The sequence below is a fragment of the Moschus berezovskii genome, chromosome 3, assembly GCF_049115385.1.
Source record: "Moschus berezovskii isolate FMDL1 chromosome 3, NW_MosBer_1.0, whole genome shotgun sequence".
NCBI lineage: Eukaryota > Metazoa > Chordata > Mammalia > Artiodactyla > Moschidae > Moschus > Moschus berezovskii.
In genome coordinates this window covers 77,483,338-77,500,917 of record NC_142462.1, presented here as the reverse complement: position 1 = coordinate 77,500,917, position 17,580 = coordinate 77,483,338, and the positions used below count along the sequence as shown (strand labels likewise).

Here is a 17,580-nt window from a genome sequence, read left to right as displayed (position 1 = left end):
TATACTGAGAATCAAGGTCAGGTCGAAGTTAGCTTGTCTGTCATCTTGGACCCATTTGATTCTAATCAGTTTATGTTGTGTCCTTGGGCTATGTCATGCTTTCAGAGATTGTGCCTTGCCCCCTTCCCTCCTGTTTCAAGCAGACAACAGCAACAAGGGGAGAAGGGTTTGACTGGTTGGCATGCAACTCAAAGGAGCAAAGTTTTATACAGACATTTGGGAGAGTAATGATAGGCAAACTCTAAGGAGTGAGAGATATCAACTGTCTCCTAGCATAGCGTGAGAGGAAGTACACCAGTCTACTTTACAGTGTTTGAATTTTCTGTTTTTCCAAAATCTTCCATTGTTCAAATCTTGTCTTTAAAAGCACTTTTTTAAACAAAGGTTTACATATCTATTAGTTTTTTAAGGAAAGGATAAGTTAGTGAGTGAAGTCGCTCAGTCGTGTCCGACTCTTTGTGACCCCATGGACTGTAGCCTACCAGGCTCCTCTGTCCATGGGATTTTCCAGGCAATAGTACTGGAGTGGATTGCCATTTCCTTCTCCAGGAGATGCTCCCCACCCAGGGATCGAACCCCAGTCTCCCACATTGTAGACACACGCTTTACCATCTGAGCCACCTAATTGTTCCATTTGTTCCCGTTTTTAGATTTTAGAAAAGATTTACTTATTTATTTATTTTTGTGTCTGTGCTGGGTCTTTGTGGCTGTGCATTGGCTTTCTCTAGTTTCCCAGAGCTGGGTCTACTCTCTGGCTGCAGTGCACAGACCTCACATTGCTCTGGTTTCTCTTGTTGTGGAGCATGGACTCTGGGGTGCTTGGGTTACAGTAGTTATGGCACGTGGGCATGTGGAATCTTCCCGGATCAAACCCATGTCCCCTGCATTGGCAGGCAGATTCTTAACCACTGGATCACCAGAGAAGCTCATTTGTGCCCTTAAAATTATTCTCTCTACATAAGCCCTTTCAGATCCTGTTACTCTTTCAGAGCTTAGAGTCCAGTTTTTTAGCCAAATAATAGCAATAATAATAAAAATTACCAATCTTTCTTTCCACTTCCATTTCCACTTTCCATTTCCTACATATCTAACACTTCACTGTCCCAGCTTATAATATCTTGACTAGATTTAAAACAGCTTTAGGGAAGAAACTGTGGATTATTTTTAGCTTTCCTCAGAGTATGTAGTATTAACATAGCCAAGAGCACATAGTAAACGACCAGAAAGCACTTATCAAGAAGCATCCTGGCGTGGTGGGAAATACAGAAACTTTGGGAGTGACACATGTGAATTCAGGGTAAAAAGGGTTTGCCCTTTTGGGGATTATGGGCAAGGTATTTAACTTTTCTGAAACCATATTCCCCTGAAAAATGAGGATAAAAATTTACAGGGTTGCTGTGAGGAATGGAGACAACCTAAGGACCTATGCAGGGACTGGAAAGCACTATGTACCCCATAGAGGAATTATTATGATTTGTGAACAGTCCTCTCCCTACCCGACTCCTCTACCCAGGCTCTTATATCCTGACTTGAAGTTTTCTTCCATGTCTTCAACAAAACCGTACTTAATAGTCTAGGCCTATCTCTACCAGGAGCAGTGTATTGTTTACACAAGCCTCTAATGAGTTCTACCAACTCTGAGTTTCTTATTTTATTCTTTTTTATACTATATTTTATACTTTTGTCATCTACATTTTCATGGATTTATTTTCTTCCCTTTGCTGTCATAAGTTCTAATAGAGGAACAGTGTCTAGACATTTCCCAATCAAAACACAGGTTAGGTGGTTAGTGCTAGGTTAGCACAACTGCTTTAAAAGAGCTTGAAATTGTAATTGCTCCAGAAACATCACAGGGTGCTGAGGGAGTTTCTTTCCAATAGTTCTTTGAATAGGTTTACAATCCCTCATTCACTATTTTGTAATCCTTTTGGAAAGCTCTTTGCTTGGAAAATCAAATGTTTTCTTAACATTTGGTGGCAAAACCTATCCTGACCTGAATTCATTTGTCAATAAAACTTGACTTGAACTCATGATGGCAAAGTGGCAAAACCTGATCTGAAGACTATACATTCTATTTTCTTAGTGTTGTCATATTCATAATTTGTTCTGAAAAAAAAATCCCTTGATTATAGAACACTGCCCCACGCCTTATGGGATATTATGTAAGATAGGTACACTTCTCTAAAATCTGACAAATTCTGAACTCTGAACTCCATCTGGCCCAGACCCTTTCATGAAGAGATTGTGGATCCATATATCCCTTATATCCTTGTACACTGTTATACATACAACAGGCTAAGTTTTAAAAATCCAATTAAATACTGAAGGGACATATATTTATCCTGCTGGGAGAAACACTGTCTTAAAATTCATGGGATCATTATTAAAGGGATTAAAGCAAGTTAAAGTTGCTGAACTAATACCTTCAAGGGGAAAATAAGGTTTAAAAATTCAAAAAGTTATTAAAAATAACAAATTAAAAATACACAAAAAGTACTTTCCAATATGGCTTTTATTAAAGGTGGGCATACTGTTTCTGACTTCATTAACTGAAAATTGGCAGTAGTACATGCAAATAAGTCATGTGATTAAAAATATGAAGAGTGATACTTCTGAAAAATTACATTTATAAAGTTCACTGCTGTATTTACATCTCTTTAAAATTATTTTTTACATTTCTTAAGAGACACAGACTACTACTAGAAGGTTGCTACCAGTAATGCCAGTGAATACTGAAATTATCACATCATTTTCATCTGCAAAATGATACTGGTACTCATCTGTAAAGATTCTTCTGGAATCTGTGATCAAGTGTGATATACAGAACCATACCAAGTTCAAAGATTTCAATATATAGGAAACAAATCAGTCGGCAGATAATCAGACATTATCTTAAGTATGTGGAAGAAAAGTATACTGAAGAGGATTTTGTATCTTCTCAATTTAGGAGATGCTTCAACATTTGACTTGATCTCATTTACTATCCCTTCTTCACTGGAGACGGAGAAGGCAACGGCAAGCCACTCCAGTACTCTTGCCTAGAAAATCCCATGGACGGAGGAGCCTGGTAGGCTGCAGTCCATGCGGCCGCTACGAGTCAGACATGACTGAGCGACTTCACTTTCCCTTTTCACTTTCACACACTGGAGAAGGAAATGGCAACCCACTCCAGTGTTCTTGCCTGGAGAATCCCAGGGACGGGGGAGCCTGATGGGCTGCCGTCTATGGGGTCACACAGAGTCGGACACGACTGAAGTGACTTAGCAGCAGCAGCAGCTTCACTGGTGATGTTGCAAATTTTATCAAGAGCTTTACAGCAATGCAGGAATATAAGGAATTAGAACAGAATGCACTTGCTTCGGTGGAGTTAGGATTTAAACTGAATACTCAGGCGGTAAGCTATATAACAAAGTGACTTTAGAAACTACAACTGAACAGAGAATACAGGGCAACCTACATTCACGCACACAGAATAACAGGTAACAAGAGCAGTTAACTCAGAACTAGGTCACTGCTGGAACAAGAGGAAATAGAATCACAGAGCACTAGAACTGAAAATCGCCTAGGAGAAACCGAGATTTCACAGAGAACAAAATCCCTTAGTTAAGTAAGCACAGGACTGGTCTACCACCAGGAGTTGGGAAAGTGCCCAGAAGTGAGGGGTTGCAGCAGCCCCAGGCGCGTGGTCCTCCTTTGTTTCTACGATTGTCTACTTTCTGAGCCACAGAATAACTGGGTTCGCTTAGATTTATAAACATCCAGGCAATGACACGGCACCAGTCTCTATATTTCTGGGCGCCCCTTTCCACTTCACTTTTCAATTAAAATAATAATTAAAACGTCAAAAATGCATTATCTAAACGTATCCTGTTTGGTTGCCACAGGTATCTGATAGAAAGCGGCGAAGCGGAAGAAAGTGGAGGAATAGCCGAGCCCAGGGAACACGCCGGTTCGGGTTTGTAGAGTCCAGGAGCCTACTGTACGCAGCTAGGGTGGTTAACCGCCAGGTGCTACCAGGTTGGTATTTCAGCGGTTAGGCCCGACTGACTCCTCGCGACGTCGGCGGCGGAAGGGGCGGGTCCATGCGAGGAAGTGACGTGTCACCGGCTTTTGGCCGTGTGGGGAGGTGTAGCCGGTCGGTAGAGGGAGGCTGTGGTGGCGGAAGAGGTTCGGCGGCTGATGGCGGCTGAAGCTCGGAAACCTCTTTAACACCCCCCTCTCCCCGAGAGCTCCTCACTCGGTAAGCGCCTCCCCCAGCCCGCCCCAGCGCCTTGCATGGGGTGGACGTCCCCTGGAGCTCTGTCGCGGCTCGTGATACGCCCCTCATTTCTGGAGTCTAGGGGCCTGACTAGTCTCGGGAGTGGTCTCCGTGGTGACGATGCTGCCGAATGACGATGCTTTCCTTCCCGAGGACAAACCTTTCCTCCCGGACTGTGATTGTGACGGGAGTGTGGACAACTTTGGTTAGCAAAGGAGTTGGAAAAAGCGACGGGTGGCCGTCCCACACCGCGGGGAGGCCCTGGGATAGGCCTTGGTGATTTAGGGGAGCCGTGTGGGATGTGGGTCCTTTGGTTGGGGACGAGTAGCCAGAGACCCCCGGAAAAGAAAGTGCTTTGCCGGAGGCCCTACTCTAGGGTGAGTGCTTCGTGGGTAGCCTTTGGGCTGCTGGGGTAGGTAAGCTTAGGAAAACATCTAGGTCGTGTCGAAACGGGACACTCAGGTTTGCCCGTGCGGAGTGAAACCCGTGTTTTGGTTTGAGTCGCCCGTAGATTAGGAGGCGGGGACTCCGTGCGCCTCGGGCCGTGGGCGGAGTTAGCTGTTTGTGCTAGATCTCCAACGTCACCTGGGCTGTAAAGTTAGAGTTAGTGAACGTTTTTCTTGTCTGCTTATAAATAAATGACTGTCACGCCTTGTGCTCGAAGGGATCTTAAATCTTCCGAGGAGAGTCACGTTTGTCTTTGCTTAGGCAACTTGTCCTGATTTCACAACACTCCCTCCCAACACCCCGGAGGTCCGCAGGTTGTGGACAAGTCCCGACAGGCGCTCGTCATTTTGGGGATTCTTTGCCAAGAGATTAGTATGCGTGTGTGTGTGTTCTGATAAACATATTACCTTATTGGTAATCATTTTGTTTGAGAACGCCGTGACTTTTGATTTTCTACATATATTTTAGGTTTTACAAAGTAGGTATGAATCGCTTTTGTGTCAGGGACAGGAAAACTTAGAATAGCTGCATGCAGAAATTACTAATGGTAGTTTTGGAGCCCAATTCCAAAAGCGTTTGAAGAGATTGAGTAACATGTAAATCTAAAAATAAAGTGGGCTAATTACCCTTGGAGTGCTATTCGGATGTGGGACCTTCGTTTTGTTCTTATCAAGGATAAAGTTGATTTCTTGAAAGTACTCGATTACGTTTTCTAGTCATTCCATTGTTAAATTGCACACCCCTGTTTATACAATTATGGCTGCAGCTATTTGCGTAGAATTAACTGGTAAATATCCTTTGCTGCTGCTGCTAAGTCACTTCAGTCGTGTCCGACTCTGTGTGACCCCACCAGGCTCCCCCGTCCCTGGGATTCTCCAGGCAAGAACACTGGAGTGGGTTGCCATTTCCTTCTCCAATTTACTTAGCAAAATAACAGATATTTTGGAATTCTAAGTTTCAACCGTTTTTAATGATGTTAAATATTTTTGAAAGGTCTTAACCGTGTTCCCTTTTCTGCTTTGGGGGCATTGCCTCACATGTGAACTTTATTGGATTGCATTCCTTTGGAATTTCGATATTACTGAGTAAAATTTTGGCTATATCCACCTCTGGCCTTTTAAAGTTTAGTTTGTCTCAGACTCTTGCAGGAAGGTATATTCCATCCCCTCTAATATAATAAAAACTCAGTTTCACAGCTTTTTAGAAACCACCATTAAAAAAAAATTAAGTGGTGTGCATGACACCTGGCAAAGTGTAATGAGTAGTGGTACTCAGCTGTAAGAGTTCTGGAGATTGGGAGGACTGTTAAGTGTGTAAACTGACAAATTGGTGGATTTGCTTCTGCCTTCCAGAAAGATCGCTGATAATTCTTTTCTGGTGTGTAAGCCAGCTGATAGTCTTTGAGCTGAAATGTGAGTAATTGGAAACAATTAGAATATTAGGTGTAGTTTTTCCCTTCAGATACTCAGTTTCTTCCAGAACTGTTTGGAGATAAGTTTGAAAGTTCATATATAATTAACTGAAAATTAAAAAAAATTTTTTACTAGGTATTTCAACCACTGTGTGTAATGTGTTTCTATTGCATGAGGTCATATGTGAGTTGTTATTACTAGTCTTTATCTACTTTGGTTTTACTTTTATTATGGAAATTTTCAAAATACCCAAAAAGAGAAGAGTTTAAGGACTCACTCTTTTGCTAATCTTGGTTTATCACCCCTGGAGGTTTTTAGGGCAAATCCTGGACATCAGGATATTTCACCTATAATTTATCATCTTTAACTGGTAAGGACTTTGAAAAAAATACAATCACCATAATAATAGTATCACCTAGAATAAAATTATCTTATTTCTTTTTGAATTCTAAGTGTTAGAATTAGCAAATTATATAAAATATCCAAATTAGAAAGTTTAATTTTCTGTACATTTAATGCACAGAAGTTCTTAGTATGGTCAACTTCCTACTTTATTTGATTAAAGTTTACGCATTTTGGGCTAGTTAAGTAAAATGAGTATCAGAAGTCACTGGAAAAATGCTACCAGAAAAGCCAGATCAGGCTTGGGCTTGAAAAAGTTCCAAGAGGAAGAAATGAAGGTAACACTGAAATTCCCCCGCCCTCAATTTATTTTAGCTACTTACCTGAGGGCCCACTGCATGTTGTCTATTATTCCACAGATATTGATGAGTCCTCAAAAATAACAAAAATTGGATTTTAGACCAAAGACTTAACTCTTTAACCAAAGAGTTAAGTTTACAGCATAAGACTTAAAAGGAACCCTAGAGATGTTAGGGAATAAAGTAGAAAACAGGGAAGAGGGCACTGCAGACGGCATGTAAAAGTATTTCAGATTTTGTTTCCCAGCCAGATGTGTCATTTTCTTTTTTTTGAACTGTTCTTATGTGTTTTTATTTTTTACTTATGTAACTTTGGTTTATTACATCAGTTTCATGTGTATAACATATTTCTAATTCTGTATATGCTACAGCATGTTTACCACCAAAAATATAGTTTCCATCTGCCAGCAATACAGTTGATCCCCTTTGCTCTTTCCGTCCCCCTTACCCTTGTTCTTGGTAAGTCCGGTTTGGTTTGTTTGTTTATTTTTTGTTTGCCATGTTTCTAGAGGTGTACTTTATAGAGAATGGGAAACAAAATTTGATATGGTAAAGCTACTCCTTTTGTATTTCCTCTCTCCAGCTAAGGCTGAGTTTGTTCTTTTTCTCATGATGTCAGTGAAGCTACACTTCCCAAACACTACCACAAGGTGATGCAGTGACTTTGCACATTACTTCCCCACTAGATGGTGTGTGGGTCTGTGTGTGTGCCTGTGAATCATTATGATATATTAACATTCTCGTTAATTATTCAATGATTTTAAAAGATTTACCATCTTTTCACTCCGTTTCTTATCTGTGTGAAGAATGAAACATAAACTATATGGGAATTAGATATTTTACTGTTTAAAATGGGTTGATTCATGTTGTAGTTAGATTACATTTATCCTTGTTAACTTTTTTATGAGTAGAAGTTATATTGGAATTAATTAAAAAAGTAAGGAGAATGGAATGACTTTTGTAAAAATATTTCTGTAGTTACAGTCAGATTGAAATGTTTAAAAAGGTTAGTGTTGGAGAGAGATTAATGAAGGTTATTAATGGGATAATTGTAAATTATCTTACTCTAAAGATTTATAAGCATCATGAATATATTTAATATCTGATAGAGTTTTGTATTAAAAACTTGAATTTTGGGGAGAGGGTTTAAAAATGAAATTTCTTGTTAATGTGTTTATTTAAAATAATGAAAATAGTACATTAAGCTGGTAAAAATTCAGTCAATTGAGTTAAAAGTTGAAGTTTTAAGTCCTCTTTTCACACATAGCTCTCATGAGTAAAGACTGTAGTGTGTGCTTTTTAGTCCCTTTTGATACATTTATAAGCATATATACACATGTATATACATAAATACGTATGTGTATTGTTGTTTTAGTTGCTAAGTTGAGTCTGACTCTTGTGGTCCCATGGAATTTTACAGGCAAGAATACTGGAGTGGGTTGCCATTTCCTTCTCCAGGGGATCTTCCTGACCCAGGGATTGAACCGTATCTCCTGCTTTGGCGGGTGGATTCTTTACCACTGAGCCACCTGGGATGCCCACATAACATACCTTTATGTTATTTTATATCTTAAAACTTTTCAGTAAAGTAAAAGTCTAATTATTGATTTCTAAGCTCTTATAATTGAGGTTAAACAAAAGTTTAATTTCCACTACTTTGTTGTATAACATTTACTGCTTTGTTGATTTAGTTTACTTTGCTGCTACTGCTGCTAAGTAGCTTCAGTCGTGTCCAACTCTGTGCGACCCCATAGACGGAAACCCACCAGGCTCCCCCGTCCCTGGGATTCTCCAGACAAGAACACTGGAGTGGGTTGCCATTTCCTTCTCCAATGTGTGAAAGTGAAGTCACTTAGTCGTGTCCGACTCTTAGCGACCCCATGGATTGCAGCCTACCAGGCTCCTCCATCCATGGGATTTTCCAGGCAAGAGTACTGGAGTGGGGTGCCATTGCCTTCTCCTAGTTTACTTTAGGAAACATATTTAAGTTTTATGAAAAAAGTTTCATTCTTAAATGACTTTTAACGTACAGCATGGGAAACTCATCCTAAGCTAACTTTGTTTTCTTCTTGCTGAGTATCTTCCTCAGAGAAAGTTAAATACTCACTTTCTTCATAGAAAAACATTATTGACTCACTTGCCTCAGTTTTGGTAGTTGTACCTAAAAGAGTTTGGTTCAGTTACTTTAGCTATAGTCTTTCTGATGGGTTTTTTTAATAACAAGTAATGAACATTTTTTCAAAACTGGAATCAGGTGTTTTTTGTTTTTTTTTTTTAAGGAAGCCACTGAACTTGAAAGATTATCATTAGTGGTTTCATTAACATCATGACATCCCTTTGGGCCCAGATTTGCTCAGACTATTCAAAGAAACAAAGTAATGAACCCTTACTTTAGAAAGTTTCTAGTGTTGTGCTACCTTTTCATTTTCCTGAAGACTTTAGGTTGTGTCAGCTGGAGACTATTGACTGTTAAGTCTTTCTGTGAAGTAGGGTTATTGGTAATAAAGCCTTTTTGTTAGTGCAGAGATACAGGAAATTTACTGCTGATTGCATTCTCTTTACCTTAGAATCCTGGCAAACCTCAGGTGGGAGAGGCTGATAGACATCCAGCCTGATATTCTGCCACAGTGGCTTTCAGGTTCACGAATGACAATCTCTTTGTGGGATGTCCAGTATATTGTATATCCTATAAGTACAAAGCAGTATCTTGACCATAACAGAAGCAGAGAAGAGACAAAAGGAAAATTGGACCTTTTCTGAAGTGTTATTTCAGAATTTTAAAGATTAGCTTTAGTATTTCAGATCAACAAAAGAAACGTGGAAAAGCATATTGTCTTAGATCTTCCTAGAAATAAAGACTTCTTAGTAATTTTTAAAATTTGAGAATTCGCTGGTAGTCTACTGGTAAGGACTCTAATGCTTTCACTGCCTTGGCCCAGATTCAGTCCCTGGTCTGGGAACTAAGATCCTGCAAGCCTTGCAGTGTGGCCAGAAAAAAGCCAAATGTGATTAGTGTTACTTCTGTAGAAACTTCATGGATTTGTGAAGTAAATTAGAATAATTTGGTTAGCAAATGTCTTAACCCGGTTTTTCCCATTGTTACAGAGATTCTTGTTTTGATGACTCAGAAGCAAGTGCCATTGTGTCAGTGGCATTGTTTTGTACGTGGTACTGTAGAAACGATGACTGAAATGAGTCTGTGACACACTGTAGAGGTAGATTTTTTGAGTAAATTGTATCATTTTTCTCAAAAGTAGAGCAAATAATATGGAAAACATTTAGGTTTTGAAGATTTTTATAGGCCACTTTCACCATTCATCTGCTAGCTAGTGCTGTCAGTGAGCACTCACTAAATCTTTAATAGATTCTCAACAGTATGTATTTCATGTAAAAATACATGTTTTTTAATCTAACTGTGTGGAAAGGGTACAATAATGCTGGAATCAAGATAGAATGAAAGGGTAGAATTGGTATAGGTAGAGATGAACAAATAGGCTGAACTATTTCAAGTAGACCAACTGAGATTTTACATCATTTGAGAGATTTGAACAAGTGTGTACCAGAAGCCAAAGAAGACAGCCCAGGTCTGGGAATCTGTGAGAGCTGCTTATGGAGACATAAGTTGATGGTTTGAGTCATAGTCTAAATAGTATTTCTCTGTGCTGGCTGTATGCAGGATTAAGATTACTTTGGGAGGCTTAAAAAAAAATGTGTATACACACACTTGCATGTCGTGCCCAGGTCCCAAAAAGTCATTGTCTTTTTCTAAGACCCCCTAATGATTCTGATATGTATCGGGGTTCAGAAAAGCTGGGGATCATGAATGTGGGTCAAGAATGCATGACAGAGAAGTTGATTAGGCTCTAGGTTATAGGAGCCTCGAACCTAGTGTGGAGGGATGTAATAGGTCGGATTAGGGAGGAAAGTGATGCAAGTTCAGGGGTTCAGCATAGAAACACTGCTTTTGGTTTGCAAGAGAAGCAGAGGGCTAGGCTTTGCAGGAGAGGTGAAAGTTTGGTTTTTATGTTTTTTTAATTTGTTGAACTTTCTGAATCATTTTGTAAATGAATTACTTCCCAGTTTGTGTTTTTATATTTAATCATATCGAAAGGAGATCCAATCAGTCCATTCTAAAGGAGATCAATCCTGGGTGTTCATTGGAAGGACTGATGCTAAAGCTGAAACTCCAATACTTTGGCCACCTCATGCGACGAGTTGACTCACTGGAAAAGAGTCTGATGCTGGGAGGGATTGGGGGTGGGAGGAGACCAGGATGACAGAGAATGAGATGGCTGGCTGGCATCACCGACTCGATGGACATGAGTTTGAGTGAACTCTGGGAGTTGGTGATGGACAGGGAGGCCTGGCATGCTGTGATTGATGGGGTCGCAAGGAGTCAGACACGACTGAGCGACTGAACTGAAAGGAGTTACAGTATTTAAGAAGTATGTCTTTTTGATAATTTTCTGAGAATATCCTTGTAATTTACTTTTAAAGCTATATATTTTCTCAAGGTATGAGTTTTTTCTTAGTTGGTATCATTAAATATGTATAATTTACTTGTTTCAGATTCACAATGACATCCTTTCAAGAAGTTCCATTGCAGACTTCCAACTTTGCCCATGTCATCTTTCAAAATGTGGCCAAGAGTTATCTTCCTAATGCACACTTAGAATGTCATTATACTTTAACTCCATATATCCATCCACATCCAAAAGATTGGGTTGGTATATTCAAGGTAAGAGAACTTTCTGCATATTTCTTCCATGTAGCACTCTATTTTCTTCTTAAGAGGTTCACGATTAGTTTATACTTGTCTTAGCTCTCCGTTAAGGATTATTTTTGTAAAAGTCAAATGTAAAACATTATGTAAACTTGAAATATTTAATAGTGCAGGGTAGTGTACAACAAATGTTAGGAACTTTAGTTCACCAGACTTTCCTCTCTGTGATCAAACGGTTTGACTTAAAATTCTTTTTAAATTTTTTTTCTCCCGTTTTCTCCATTCCTTACCTTAAAAAAAGGGATCTTTTCCTTTGCGTTGCTATATCAATCTTGTCATTTGTAATTAATTTTGTACAGCTCTACAACTATGTTATTTTCTGTTGTCCCCCATTGTTAAAATATTCCTCATATTGTCCCGTGCTTTAATAAGAGTGTTCTGTTTTACATGACTAGTAAATTCGTTGATGGCAAGAGTCCCAGTTCTAATATTTTGCCATTATATGTTACATTTAGTTGAAAATTACACTGAGATGATCATTACAGTGGTGGAAGTTTTTTTGGCAGTTTCAAGTCTTCAGAATGTAATGGAGAACCAGAAAATAAGAATGTCCTTTGAGCAAAGTAATGCTGTAAATGTACAGGTAGTAAAACTTACTTTTCTCTTGGGTTATTCTAGATTCTCCCTCAGAAGCAATTTTTATTTTAGATATGATTTGTTAAAACCAAGACCATCAGATATTGAAATTTTGATTGTGTGGTCTGTATAAGTTAAATAGTAAAGTAGAAATAAAAGTAGCTGCTAGAATTAGGTACATCGAGAGTATCAAGTAGTGAAAATCTGGCCTAATAGAGTGAGGAGGGCAGAAAAACTGTATGGGACAAAAGAAAGTTCTGGCATTTAATGATATTTCAGTACCTATTTGAATCTCTCATCCCTTGGCGTTGCTGGATTGGTGAGTTATTTACTCTATTTTCTTTAGGCTAGTCAAAATCCAATATGAAGATACCTTCATTGTAGGCTTGTTATGAAATCAGTATCATTTTTAATTTTACGTAAGAGATGGATAACAAGTTAAAGACACTAAGAATTGGTATTTTCTTGAAGAGTGAGACAGAGAGGAAGAATAGAGCAGGGAAATGAGATTGAGGGAAGAAAAGGGCATTCCTGGCAGGAAAATGGCATAAGCAAAGGCACAGGGGTGAGAATGTTTATGAGAATGAGTTAGTGAAGTGGAGGGAGATGAAGTGTCAGTCTTTCCACGGAAGACCTTCAGTGTTAAAGCTAAGTAGTTTGCTGACTTTTCATTATGTGCAGTGAGAAGTCTGCATATGTCAGCTGATGTGTGATAAATTGTATTTCAGGATAAATCTTTACTTTTTTTTTTTTTTTCAGACTACTTATTTTTGTCTTCTGGTCCCCCCTCTCATTTTTTGTTAATAACCTATTGTTTACGCCAAAAGTTTATGACTGTCTCATCAGATCCAGCCAAACACAATTGTGTCAGTTTTACTGCCTATTTCCACATTTTTAATATCACTGCTGTAGTTCATGCCCTCCTTATCTCCTTCTAAGATGATTGCAATAGGTTTCCTGTTTTCCCTGTTTCATTCTTAATGCCGCTTCTCCATTTTATCTGTTCTTCAAAATGCTCTGTATATAATAGAAAGTGAAAATCTGAACATACCTTCCTCTTGTTTAAGTGGCTTTTCATCCTCTGTGGGATAATGCCAAGACCAAATAACTTAGGGTGCCAGATAGGGCTCCTTTATAAGACCTGATTTATAGCTTCCTTTATTTGCATTGCCTGCTTATTTTTGGCTTTCATAATGCTAATGTATTGTCTCTTGTGCACTTCAAGGACTGTTAACTCTTCTTTAAGCAGTAGTACTTACATAAATAATAAATAAATTTGAGTAGAATACCCTTTCTATCTTTTTGCCTGGATGATACTTAAAACTCAGTGGGAAGTTTAAGCATGTAGTAAAACTTCAAACTGTACAGGAAAACTCAGGAAAAAACATGTTTTAATACTATTACCTAGCAATAAGCATTGTTAACATATTGTATATATCTGTAATAATTATACTTTGTCTATAAAACGTATACACATATGCTGTTGATGCACTGTGAAATTCATGGAAATGTTTCTAAATATTTACTATTCAGTTCAGTTCAGTCGCTCAGTCGTGTCCGACTCTTTGCGACCCCATGAATCACAGCACGCCAGGCCTCCCTGTCCATCACCAACTCCCGGAGTTCACTCAAACTCATGTCCATCAAGATGGTGATGCCATCCAGCCATCTCATTCTCTGTCGTCCCCGTCTCCTCCCACCCAATCCCTCCTAGCATCAGACTCTTTAACAGTGCTTAATACAGACTGTATTTTTTTTTTTAATTTTGTGTCCATTTATTTCATAGGATAAGCTCTTGGAAAAGGAATTATGATGTTTATGGCATTGAATGTTTTTAAATACTTGATATGTACTGCATATTGCTCTCTAGAATGATTTTGATGGATATATTGACAAGGCAGGCAGGGAGAAAGTGCCCAGATAGTAACTATAAGGGGAAGGAATGAAGGGAAAGTGTATTGTGTGCTTCAGAAAATGTTAAAGAATTTAATTTTCCTGGGACAGGTACCAGTTTTAGAAAATGAATGGGAAAAGTTTGTTTGGATCATGTTGTCGATTGTTTTAATATTTAGCTGAGGAGTAACTTTTAAGCAGAGAGTAATAGAGTTTAGAGTGAACTTTAATAAGAGTTCATTTAATAGAGTGAACTTTAATCTTACAGTGCTGAATAAGATAAATTGGAATTAGAATGGAGGCACAGAGAATGTTTAGACCATCTTAATTTCTAGGTGAGATAATGCTGGCCTTTGAGAAGGGGATCAGTTGTGGGTAATAATCCATAGGAAGCATCTATAAGGTCTGTCAGCAATTAATGCACTGGGACTGAAACTCATTCATTAAATATACTCAGGAGCAGGGTCATGTGCTGAGTTGGGATGAGGAGTGGGGCTGGGGGTGGGGATCTTAAGTATGGGGAAGATTTGGTCTTGCTACTGTGGGAGAATGGGGATTGGAGTAGGTTAACCAGGAGATTGTTGAGCGGCTGTTTTGTGAGTTTGTCTAGAGATTGAGCACCTAGAATTGAGTGAATTCTAAAAGTGGGTATTATTCACACTGCAAATTTGGAAAGAGAAGTCAAGAGGGCAAAGGATACTAGCATGGTTTTAGGCGCATTACTGAAATGGTTAACTGACTATGAAGTCTAGGTTGGGTAGGGGAATGAGTGAAGCCAGACTTGGGATGTAGACGGGGTTGGAGATTTTCATTTTTTCCTTTCAGTTTTTCTCCCTCTTCTCTAGTGTTGGTTAAATTATAACTAAAACATATAGCATGTTTGTTTATACTTTGCAAAGATCTTTCATGAGAGCATTACACTCACCATTTTGCAGATGAGGTAACTGAGGTCCAGAAAGAAGTGTCTTGGTCACTCCAAATTAAACTTTGGAGCTAACGTTTGAACCACATGTAAATCACATGTAAAACTTCGAGAATTGGTCTCGGCAGTTTGGTTAAGTGAGAGATCTAGTTTTTCAAAGTTAACAACAGAATTCCTAAAAAGTTCTGTGTGCATTTTATGAGTGATAGGATTGAAGTAAAAAAAAAAAATACAGGAAAAGATTGAGAACTATACATGATGTCATATCTATTATCAAACCCAGTGTTAATTGCGATAGAATATTTAATATGTCCCATTATATTTGTTTTGTTATCAATTTGATTCAGTCTTGATTGTATAAGTATTTTTAAGAATTTATTTAGGCTATGCTTGGTACAAATTAAATTAACTTATAATTAAAATAATTTAAACTAAAGGTCCATGAGACTTTTTTTTTTAACTGTAAAGGAGTTATAACAATTCTCTAGTTGTGGAAATTGGGAGTGCGAAGTGATTATCATGTTGTCCAGAGTCATATAGGTAAAACCAACCTTCGCAGTAAGGTACTATTCTCACTGAATCCTTAATGACAACCAGATTAAAAAACTTTAATTTCCTGATATGAAAAGTGAAACTAAGCAGTGATTTTGTACTTGAATATCTTGTTTAAAGTTTTTTTTTCCCTTTTCTCTTTTCCTTTTCATATTTTTCTTCATTCTGCTTCTTCTGTCTTCCTGCCCTGTCTCCATTCCAGTCCTTTCTTATTTTTTAAAAAATATTCTCCTGTTGTAAAAAATTATAAGTTTAGAAAACTTGGAACAAAACAGGGGATGCAAAAGATAAAAATTTAAGAGACCAGCAGTCCCATCGCCCAACTGTGTGCATGTGCGCTAAGTTGCCTTAGTCCACGTTTGACACTGTAGCCCACCAGGCTTCTCTGCCCATGGGATTCTCCAGGCAAGAATACTGGAGTCTGTTGCCATGCCCTCCAGGGGGTCTTCCCAACCAGGGATCAGACCCTAATCTCCCTACCTATTAAGAGTCGTTACCATTATTAATGTCTTAAAAGTGTTTCCTTTCAGTCCTTTTTTTTTTTTTTAACTAAAGGAAGTCTTTAGTCTTTTTTGAATGCGTATGTTTTGAAAATAGTTGAAATAGTAGTATATGAAGTTTTTTATGTCCTGAATTTTTCGTTTATGATTGTAGCCGCTTTCTTAATAAGTAGCTCTGTAACATATTATCTCATGGAGGGACATTTATGTTGTTTATGATATATTTCTTAGAATCAGCATTTTATCTCTGTGTGTATCTAGGCATTTTTGCAGTTCTTTCCTTTTAAAAAGGAAGGACCTTTACTCTTGTAATGATTTTTGAAAATTACAGTATATACAAAAGAAAGAAATTTCATACTCTGACAAAGTGTACCCTCACCTTCCCCAGAAAACCTGTTGCTAAGTTTGGTGTATGTTTTTCTAGAATTTAAAAATTCATAGACTCATTTTCAAACTGTTTTTTAGGTTTTGTATTCATTTGTACATAATCATCAAACTTATTTCAGTGCCTTACCTGCTAAATGTACTGTGTCTGTCTCCATTTATATCTCCCCCAAAACCAATCCCTATTGTCTCTCTCTTTGCAAGTAATCTCTGTGTGCTCTCATTCCTAATGTTTCTCTTGAGGTTTCTCCAGAATTTATTAGTACCTGTATTTTTACTTGTTAAACTTGTCCTTCTGATCTTCTTTACATTTGCTTTCAGATTAATACCAACATGTTTTTCTAAAATGTTAATCCTATTTAAAGGGAACACACTTGCCGTTTTTTTCTTTCGTGTTATTCTTGTTTAATTTCCTTTTTTGCTCTTACTTTGCCAGTTGCATTAGTAACAGAAGAATGATGTCCAGTACTATTGTTAATTCCCCAAACTGGACTAAATAGTGAAATATCTGCTGTTTTGGTTCTCTCCTAAGCATAGATAGGCCCTGTTAACTGGATACAAGCGTAGCTCCTAAAAGGAATATGTTTTGACAGTTGTAGGTAACTTTGACTGTCCCATTGTTCTAAGTATCATCATATTCTCTCTGCCATTTATCAATGTTTTAAAATTTGCTGTTATCAATTCTAAATGTAATAATTTTCTTTATGCTTGCTGCTAAGGGACTAAAAGGCAAATTCCCTTGCATTTCAAGGATTGGACTCTGCACTCAAGAAATCTGATCAAGTTTACGAGATAACCAAGAAAATAGAAATAGTGTGTGCCTTGGACACTGTGGTGTGATTTTTCTAATTTGTTTACTGTTCTTACCATGAATGCCTGCATAATCTAGATGTCCAAATTCTGTTTCTTCCACTGTTGGTCCTTCTATTGTGTGTGGGAGTTTAGATGTTAGACATAACTATCCTAAAGGGATCTGTACTCTGTCTTTCCAGATTGAGAGACTTTTACCTTATTTTTTTCAAGTATTTGCTTGACATGCACCTCATGTAACTGTTGTTCAGTTTTTCCTTCCTCAAAAGGAATTTAAAGTATAGTCCTATGTTGCTGATTTTTATATTCAGATTGGGTTGCATCTTGCCCCAATTTCTTGGT

General features: G+C 38.2%; 1 protein-coding gene across 2 annotated transcripts in view; it reads left to right on the top strand.

Annotated features, from left to right (window-relative positions):
* Positions 1-4,103: 4,103 nt before the first annotated feature.
* The window catches only part of TAX1BP1 (Tax1 binding protein 1), an 89,864-nt gene continuing 76,387 nt past the window's right edge, over positions 4,104-17,580 (top strand). For both annotated transcript variants that reach the window (XM_055420965.2, XM_055420964.2), the window contains exons 1-2: positions 4,104-4,240; positions 11,388-11,556. In XM_055420965.2, the coding sequence (XP_055276940.1) occupies positions 11,395-11,556 (162 nt within the window). In that variant the 5' untranslated portion in view covers positions 4,104-4,240; positions 11,388-11,394. The remainder of the gene's footprint in view (positions 4,241-11,387; positions 11,557-17,580) is intronic.